The sequence below is a fragment of the Phytophthora infestans genome, genomic scaffold, assembly GCF_000142945.1.
Source record: "Phytophthora infestans T30-4 supercont1.30 genomic scaffold, whole genome shotgun sequence".
Taxonomy (NCBI): domain Eukaryota; phylum Oomycota; class Peronosporomycetes; order Peronosporales; family Peronosporaceae; genus Phytophthora; species Phytophthora infestans.
In genome coordinates this window covers 729,993-739,900 of record NW_003303729.1, presented here as the reverse complement: position 1 = coordinate 739,900, position 9,908 = coordinate 729,993, and the positions used below count along the sequence as shown (strand labels likewise).

The following is a 9,908-nucleotide window of genomic DNA, read 5'->3' as shown; positions in this document are numbered from 1 at the left end:
GTCAAACAACTACTCAAACACGCGTTCATGCAGCGACACTGTAGCGACCAAACAGCTTCACAAACCTCAAGCAGAAGAAGCACGGACGAAGATGACGCGAAAGATATCGAAGAGGATAGCAAAGAGCAAGCGGAGGTAGACGAGATCGTGCAAAAAGTAGCAGCACACTACTTCATAGACGCCAAGGAACTCGTCAAGGAGCACGACTACACACTAGACGACATCGTGGGGTGGATCCAGCTCCTACCTGCCATGCAGAAAGCGTAAGTCCTTACAATATTTTCAACTTCCCATCACACCTCTAACAATGCTTCTCTACCAGCAAATTATCGCGCTTCGCAGAGCAGATCGGTGCCAGCCGCTCGCTGGTTTGCGCCAAGTTCCAAGAAGCCATGAACGACCTGCTAAATGACATTCAAGAGAAATACTTCGACAACGCCAAGCAGATTAAGTAGCCACGCTCGTACCTTGAAGGATGCCAGCCAACTCGCCATGATACCAAGCAAGGCTATCAATTATAAGTTACATTTCTACGGCGCGATGAAGGGCGAGAGGACTCAAGCGTTCAGACGCTCGCTCTCCTGGCCTCCACGACTCCGTTGTCACTTTTATAAAAAGCAAAATATATCGCCGATACCCACCACGTGGCTTTTACATGACAACGCAGGCGTTGTCTCCTCCTCCATTGTTCTTCTTCTTGGCTTCCTGACTTCCATTGCCAATACTCGTGCGGAAAGAAAAGTTGCGACGAAGATAGCCACGTAGAGCACGGTGCTCGCTCTTGAGCAGTTGGAACGCATCCTTCAATGAGTCGAAGTTGTCTTCCGTAGCAGACTCGTCCATCACATGTTCAGTAGCTAGTTGCACGCGGAATGCAGCCTTGGACACGCGCAGAGCAGCGACGTAAGCTGACGATCCCTTGAGCGAGTGACTCTCGCGTCGCAACACAACAAAGTCCTCCGTCGAGTACGCTTCCTCGATGCGCCGCATGAACTCCTCGCTCAAACCCGCATACTTTTCCAGTAGACTCACAAACAGACTTTCATTCGCACCACATTGCTCCACACCCAAGGAATAATCAATCGGGTCACCGGTTGGGATCACAATGTCTTCTGGAGCCATCGTAGACGAGTACGCTCGCACCGGCTTGTTCGCGAGACTCGTCGAGCTGTCCGAGTCTTGCTGATTGTTCCCGTCACTCGACGCGAACGAGTTCGGACTCGAGTAAGGAGTAGGTTCCGCATTCATCGGATAGATACCCGCTGCTTTAGCTGCAGCGAACAAGTTCGTGCCGACGATATTCGATGCATTTACGAGGTTTCCAGGATGTGTAGGCGGCGCGCCATTGGGCTGTGGCATCGACAATTCCGGCGTCTCACGTTGAATTTCCACAGGTCCGATGGTGCGTCCGACAGTTCCCGAGCTCGTCGAGTTGCTCTTGGTCTCGCTGATAGTCGTGAGGGACATCAGCAGCGCTTCTGATCCCGCGGCGGTTTGAATTCCACCCGGCTGGCCAATCATCATGGGGTCTTCGAGTTCTAAGTCGGAAATGGCTCGGTCGAGGTCAAGTTTCTCCTTGTGTCGAGACGCCGCCACCAAGTTGGCAGCGTTCTGGTTGCATGAACCATCAGCATCATCGCTGGCTGCATTCACCGATTCCACTCGCGAGGATCGAGGACAGTGTTGACCCAAGAAGCGGACGCGCATCCACTTCCGGATCGCCTTGCGCAGCTCTGTCTTGGAGATTGGCTTGACGATAAACTCGTCCATTCCAGCATCCAGACACTTCTTTCTATCGCCACTCATAGCATACGCCGTCACGCCAATGATGGGGATACGCGCGAGTTTGTGCTGCTTCTCGAAGACGCGAATGTTGCGCGCGGAATCGTATCCGTTCATGATTGGCATCTCACAGTCCATCAACACAATGTCGTACGAGTCATGGTGCTCCTGATACATTTGATACGCGTCCAGACCATTGGTTTCCCACTGCAGCAGATGGTTATCTTCCATGAAGAAGCTCTTGACGACTTCCCAGTTGAACTCATTGTCTTCCACCACCAAGATACGAGCATGTTTGGGCACCAGCTCCGACACGGACGCGTTATGCCGTGCATTATTACCTGCTAGAGAGGGAGCAACACCGGGCTCAGCAGCCAGCACAGCAGGGAACTTCTGAATCATCTCATCTTCTTCATCTTCCGGACGACGCACCACAACCGTAAAGAAGAACTCGGATCCTTCGCCCAGCTCACTGTCAACATCGATATCGCCGTCCATGAGCTCCACAAGTTGCTTGCAGATTGCAAGACCCAAGCCCGAGCCAGTGGGGTTGTTCTTGCGCGTACGCTCCAGCTTCGTGAACAGCGAGAACAGTCTCGACTTCTCCTCGTCATCCATGCCGACACCGGTATCGATCACTTGGAACAGAAGCTTCACGCAATGCTTAGGCAGATCTGGAGACGGCACCATGTTGCAACGGACTGTAATGGATCCCTCGTTCGTAAACTTGATAGCGTTCGAGAGCAAGTTCAGTAGCACTTGACGCAGTCGACTTACGTCTCCAATGACGCGCTTCGGAACTTTTGGCGAGCATTCCAGTTTCAGCTTGATGTGCTTCTCGCGCGCCTTGAACTTGAAAATCTCCACGGAATACTCCAACAGATCTTCCATCTGGAACGGATCCGCCGAGATCTCCATGTGTCCTGCTTCAATCTTCGACAAGTCAAGGATATCGTTGATGAGATTCAGCAGTAGCGATCCAGAAATGTACGCGATGTGCACGTATCGCTCCGGCGTTTTGTCCAGCTTCTGGTCGCGTAGCAGTTCCAGCATACCGAGCACACCGTTGAGCGGAGTTCGCAGCTCGTGACTGAACGACGCGAGGAAATTCACCTTCGCCGCCTCCATGTGTTTCTTCGCGGTATAGTCTTGACCCACTCCGATAACTCCCCGGATATTCCCATGCATATCCTTCTTGCTAGAAGCATTCACAAGCAGTAGCAAGGAACGTCCAGCAGCAGTCGTCATCGGCAGCTCCATTTCCCCGACGTCAATACCAATCAGCGCCTGGTTCAGTAGCTTCCGCACTTCCGATCGATTCTCAGCATTAATGAACGCATCAACCAATGACAACCCAAGGACCGTCGACTTGTGGTAGCCCGTTATCTCTTCGATCTTCTGGTTCCACTCATTTACGCATCCAAACGTGTCCACACCAAAGATCGGGGCGTTCGCTGTATCGATCAGTCGGAAGTATTCGTGTTCCTGTGCGATACGGTCAGTAATATCCTGGCCGATACCCACCACACCGACGATATTCCCATGCATATCATTACGAGGTGTGGCGTTCAGGAGAATCTCAATGCGTGTGCCGGGGCGAGTGATCAATGGGAACTCAAAGTTGGCAGTCTGGATGCCGTTCAGAGCCTTACTAAACACATCCGCCACGGCAGGTCGATACTCCGGAGAAATGAACGTCTCCACCAGATTCTCGCCAATCACTTCGGCAGTAGAATACTTGGTGATCTGTGCCGCCTTCTTGTTCCAAATATTCACGCACAAATTAGCATCCACGCCAAAGATCGGAGCATTCGCCGTGTCGATCAAGCGCGTGTACTCTTGCTCCTGCACAATACGATCCGTGATGTCCTGACCGATGCCCACGACGCCTACGATCTGACCGTGCTGGTCAAACCTCGCCGTCGCGTTCATGCGGATGTTGACAGTACGACCAGTTTTCTTCTTCAACTCCACATCAAAGTTTGACGTCTCATCGCCCTCCAATGCCTTCCACAAGATGGTTTCTACAGCATCACGGTACTGTTCAGGGATCGCCCAGCTCATCAAATCCTTGCCAACCGCTTCTTCCTTCGAGAATCGCGTCATCTCAGCAGTTTTATGGTTCCAGATATTGATTTTTCCTTCCGAGTCGACGCCAAAGATGGGAGCGTTAGCCTTCTCGATCAATCGAGCGTACTCTTGTTCCTGTGCGATACGATCCGTGATGTCCTGGCCGATACCCACCATACCAATCACCGTTCCGTGCTCGTTAAAGCGAGGTGTGGCGTTCAGCAGAATCTCCACGCGACGACCTGCTTTTGTCACCAGCGGGAACTCAAAATTCGCCGTCTCAAATCCATCAAGAGCCTTGGACAAAACAGCGCCCACAGCTTCCCGGTAGTCTTCCGTGATGAACTTTTCAACCAGGTTCTCCCCCACCACTTCGTCGTTCGAGTACTGCATAATCTCCGCAGCCTTCTTGTTCCAGATATTCACACAGCCTTCCTTGTCCACTCCGAAGATAGGAGCGTTAGCAGTATCAATGAGACGACTGTACTCTTGCTCCTGAGCGATCCGTTCCGTAATATCCTGGCCAATACTCACCACACCAACGATTTCTCCCAGTTCATTATACCGTGGCGTGGCATTCAGCAAAATTTCGACTCGACGTCCCGACTTAGTGATGAGCGGGAAATTAAAGTTAGCAGTTTGCACTCCGTTCAATGCCTGCGATAGTACCAGGCCCACAGCAGAACGGTATCCCTCCGAGATAAATTCCTGCACCAAGTCCTTGCCCATGACCTCATCGGCGGTGAACTGCGTGATCTCGGCGGACTTATCGTTCCAGATATTCACAAGACCTGCCATGTCGACACCAAAAATCGGAGCATTGGCCGTGTCGATCAAGCGACTGTACTCCTGTTCCTGTACGATACGCTCCGTGATGTCTTGGCCGATACCCACAACGCCCACAATTTCTCCGTGCTGGTTGTACCGTGGCGTGGCGTTCAGCAGAATATCTACTCGTCGTCCAGTCTTCGTAATAAGCGGGAACTCGAAGTTAGCCGTGCCTTCTCCCTCCATGGCTTTCGATATTACGTCTGACACTCCAGCGCGATAGTCGTGGGGAATAAAACTCTCCACGAGTCGTGTTCCTCGCGCCTCCAGTACCGTGTACTCTGTGATCGCTACCGCCTTGCGGTTCCAAATGTCTACACGCCCATCCATATCAATACCAAAAATCGGCGCATTGGCCGTGTCAATCAGTCGGATGTACTCCTCCTCCTGCGCGCGCTGGTCAGTGAAGTCTTGTCCGGTGCCTACCACGCCGGTAATAGCGCCGCTGTGATCGAACCGCGGCGTTGCATTAAGTAGAATGTCTAATTGTCTCCCAGTCTTCGTCACAAGCGGAAATTCAAAATTCGGAGTCTCCACACCTCCCATAGCCTTCGACAGCACATCTGCTACCGTGTCGCGTGCGTGTTCAGCGATAAAGCCGAGCAGATCCTTGCCGATCGCCTGTGTATATGAATAGTCTGTGAGGGTGGCCGCCTTCTTATTCCAAATCGTCACGCGGAACTTCTTGTCCACGCCCACGATAGGCGCATTGGCCGTGTCAATAAGACGGTTGTACTCTTGTTCCTGCACAATGCGCTCGGTAATATCCTGTCCAATACCGACCACTCCGACGATGGCCCCGGCATGATTGTAACGCGGTGTAGCATTCAGTAGGATCTCCACCCTCCGGCCGTCCTTTGTGATGAGGGGAAACTCGAAGTTTGCCGTCTCAATGCCACGTAGCGCCTTCTGGAAAACTGCGGCTACCTTCTCGCGATAGTCTTCGTGGATCAAGAACGACACCAGCTCGACGCCCATGACCTCGCCCGGCCAGTACCCGCTGATCTGTGCAGCCTTCTTGTTGAAAATCACCACACAACCCTCGGTATCCACGCCAAAAATGGGCGCGTTGGCCGAGTCCACCAGTTTGCTGTGCTCCATCTCGCTCGCATTACGGGCCGTCACGTCCTGCCCAATGGCTACGATACGGTTCACCGTCGTGTCCACTCCATCCACGGTGGCCTGAGGCGTGAGGCTAAACAGCAACTCCACTCGCGCGCCGCTCGCAGTTTTAAGCGGCAACTCGAGCTCCGATACAGACGTATTGGTGGATGCTACACGCGCCAGTAATTCGGCCACCAGCACCTGGAATTCGTCGTGCACCAAGTCGACGAGTGGGGTGCCAATGACTTGATCAATAGCGTAGCCTGTGAGAGCCTCGGCCTTGGGATTCCATAGTGTAATGCGTCCGTCTCGGTCAAGTTCTACTATGGGGGCGTTGGCCTGCTGGGCTACGAGCGCGTACTGTGATCCTTGCATCCACACAGTGACGTCCTGTCCGATGGCCACGACACTCGACGCTTTGTTCTTATCATCCACGTCGACGGTCAAGTTTACAAGAAGCTTCACATTGCGGCCGAGTTCGGGCGTGTTCAGTTCAATTTCCACGCCGTATACCGTGGCGTTGATATCGGATCGCGCCTGTTCCAGGCCACGCATGACGTCGGCCGTCGTGTGGGCCGTCACGAGCTCTGTGATAGGCCGGCCAACCACATCGACGCTTGGAAGCCCGCATAGCTCCGCCAGCTTGTGATTCCAAAACGTCACGCGACCCGTCATATCCATGGCCAGCGCCGGTGCATTAGCCTCGCTCAGAATGCGGAATAAGCGAGGGTGGAGGCCGGGCGAGATACGCTCTGTGGCCGACGCGATGGAAGGCCGCCGGTCGTCCGCGTCGATACCGCTACCACTACTGCAGTTGCTATCCCGACGCGAGCGGCGCGTACCGGCCGTGGCTGAAGGAGGCGCAGTGACTTTCTCATGGTTATTGTTGCTCTGCTTGGACGCTTTCTTCTTGCGCCCCGGCTTCTGTTTCTGGGAAGGTTTGCTGTGTGCCCGACATGGCATCGCTGCTGCGTCCATCGAAAGCGCAGAAGCCTGGGGATCTGCTCTTGACGTGGCAATGCGGCAACTGACAAGGGCAGAGACTGAGTTGCCTCGTCAGAACGGCCGAAAGATCGAAAGAAAGGGCGCGTCCCACGGCCAAATCGACTCAAAAGCGGGTCGTGTGACGAAGTCTTCCGGTCGGCAGAACGAATCCGTCGAAGTAGGAGGCGGGGCGCGGGCAACGAGGCCTTTTCAAGTGTGGTGGAGGGCGCTCAGGCTTGAGCTCCGTAGGCGGATTTGTAACGTTGACTGCGGCTTCTCTGGCGCCCAGATGGGTAATGCGCTTTGGCAAAGTACAGGGATCTGCTTCTAGTTGTTATAACAATTAGAGATACGCTTTAACTAGGAATAACAGATTTAAGGACCCAGGACAAGCGAAAAATCTCTTTGCAGAAGATTCTGTTCTGAAAGGGTATTTATAATAGTTGATATCAGAAATAGGAGCTTTGCGAATGGCAATCGAAGTGTAATACAAACAAACACTCGCTACTGACCAATCAAAAGGAGGTGCGCCCCGTCTGTGTAACGTTTCGACCAATGACGAACGAGTCTTCAGCTTCCCTTCGAAAATCGATAAAGTGAACGTTCAATCGCAGCGACTCCCACTCTATTAAAAGGCGATGGATACACTCGGTTGAACCGCAGACTGTCTGCCGTAGCTGCGCCGCCTTGATGACAAGCTTGGCGTGTTGGAGCAGCAGTAAATTCGTTGCACGCTCGCTGTTGAAGGCGTCCGGCGCAGCGTGAGCGCTGTGGTGTACAGTGCAGTTTGTTTTGTACCGTGCCGACCGGCAATATTTCACCACAAAATAGCCGCCAGTTTACACTTTCACACGTAGAAGGGCCAGTGCGCGTTTGCACGACGCCGAGCACGCTGCTGCACAGCAAATCATGGCTTTTGTTTCCTGTGGGCAGCGTGTCTTCATTTGCTCGAGTTTAGAGCGGGTCCATGCTCCATGGGCTGCGAGGCATGGAGGCCTACCTAGCTTGCGCAAGCCGTACATCAACGGAGAAGAGAAAAATTGTCATTTTAAACGACTTAATTTAGTAAATCTGTGTCCTAGTAGCTAGCTTTTACATAGTCTTTGTGAGCTGAGAAAGCAGAGACGTTCCTGGCTTGGTTGGCCTTGTTGGCATTGAAGCCACCCTTGGCGAGCGTCTCAATCTGCAGCAGGATGGAACTTGGCTTGTGCTGCTTGATATGCTGGGCGACCTTGTAAAGGTAGTGCAGCATATATATGCCGCAATCTACCGCATTAGTCTGGCGGGGCTTGCAGGTGTAGGAAAACCCCCTGGCTGCCTCGAATCTCCCACGGCTCGTGTGTAGAACCGCAAACCACCAGTCCAGACACGCGAAAATATACTCCTTGTCGTGACCATTGTGAAGCGAGTCGATGTGATAATATATATTTTTTGCGTCACTGCCATTCTGGATAATTACAACGCTCCAGTGGTCGTTAAACGCCACAGGCAGTAATACATATTTGTATCCACTCCAATCGAAATCACCAATTGTGTCGGGGGCGCTGGACTCCCGACCCGAGTGCTTGATGTAGGCGTACTTATTGGCGAAAAATACAGCCGATCTTGCAGGTAACATGAGCTCTGGTTCGGGTTTTGTGTAACGAGAGATACAACAGTCAACCACGGAGCTAGTAATCGGAGCTCCTTCCTTTACGCTGGCGATGTCATCAGCGAAGAGTGGCATCGAGACAAGCTCTGCGGACCTACCTGCGGCGTGGGGGTAGATGCGTACAGGGGTAAGTAGGTTATTTCGTGGCCGCAGGCTGTATGGGGCGGCACTCTGTTGCAGGAGTTTGGTGCCGGGATCTCCAGTTGGATTTTCAAGGCAAAATCGAGGCTTTTTTCTCTTTTCTGATTCCACCCCTGATTCAACGCTAGCCACTGGTCCTGGGAGCTCCAAGTCTAATTCTAAAACTGATGCATCCAATGGAATCGGAGCGGAATCTCCGACTGATTCCGGGTTAGGGCCTTCGCCTGATTCGCAGAGAGTGACATCTGATACGGGGTATGATTTGTCTGCATTTGCATCTCCACTTGTACCAGCTTCCACGTGTAGCGCAGGATCACCGGCATTAACAGCAGCTCTTGCGGACCCAGCCTCTTCGCTACCGGAGTCGTATCGTTTCATGAAGCGTCTTGCTCGCGATCGTTGCGTTTCCTTGTGTATTATGGCAAATTCAGGAACAGTTCTTAGGTATCGCAGGAAGTCTGCGTAGTGCACCACTCCGTCCTCCCGCAAACTTCTGTCGTAGTACTCCAAGGCGTGAAGCTCGTAGCTTGCCAACTTGTACGGGCGCCCCGCTCCCTTCACTCGATAGCGCTGACCATCTTCCTCTGGTGGCTCCAGCATGTCCCAGTATTTTCTCTTCCAAGTAAGGAGCTTCGGTCGGGCGATTCCGATATGGCACACAGCATCCGCAGTTGACCACCCGGGGTGACGCTTCCAGGACTGAATGGTCGCCCACAGGTCCCTCACTCTCGTCTTCTGGGTCATTTCGTTAGCTCAGGGGGTGCCGAGTGGGAAGAAGTGAGGAAATTGAATGTTTCTTTAAAGTGAACCGGTCCGAAGGATTTTTTTATAGTGACCGGTCCTATTCGGTTAAGTACTTTAAATTTCTAATACTATCACACAATGTAGCTCCTCATAGCTAAATGACAGTGCTAAAATTATGTGCCAAGTTCTAGATGGGCTGCGGCTCACAATAATGCGATCTAGTCAATTTATTGTGGACCGAGAGTTCACAATTAAGTTACACTGGCACGTAGCTATGAACTCTAATGTTGACAATTATTTAACAGTTTACCTTTATTGTGAACACTTACTTGTCCGTACGACAACATGTACTAGTAGACTAGCAACTCGTAACAGAGGTTTGTTTTACCGAGCGTGATGCCACGCTTAGGTAAGACTACAGCTAGTACAAGACTTGTTCACGAAAGAATTCAAAGCAATGTGTCATTCAACTAAGAAAATGTTATTCGTATGCTGAGCTCACCGTAGTACGTATTGAACATCTAGCGCTGGGGATGCTAGCGGAGGTCTACCACGCGTATGCCTCAAGGGCAGGGCCACGGTTGGTGTCAGGTATTGAGGGGTG

General features: G+C 52.4%; 1 protein-coding gene across 1 annotated transcript; it reads right to left on the bottom strand.

Annotated features, from left to right (window-relative positions):
• Positions 1–651: 651 nt before the first annotated feature.
• On the bottom strand, positions 652–6,762 carry PITG_23006 (hybrid signal transduction histidine kinase, putative; the record flags this gene model as incomplete). The annotated part of the gene is made up of 1 exon (XM_002899451.1): positions 652–6,762. The coding sequence occupies one exon, from the start codon at positions 6,760–6,762 to the stop codon at positions 652–654; it is 6,111 nt and encodes a 2,036-aa protein (XP_002899497.1).
• Positions 6,763–9,908: the final 3,146 nt, after the last annotated feature.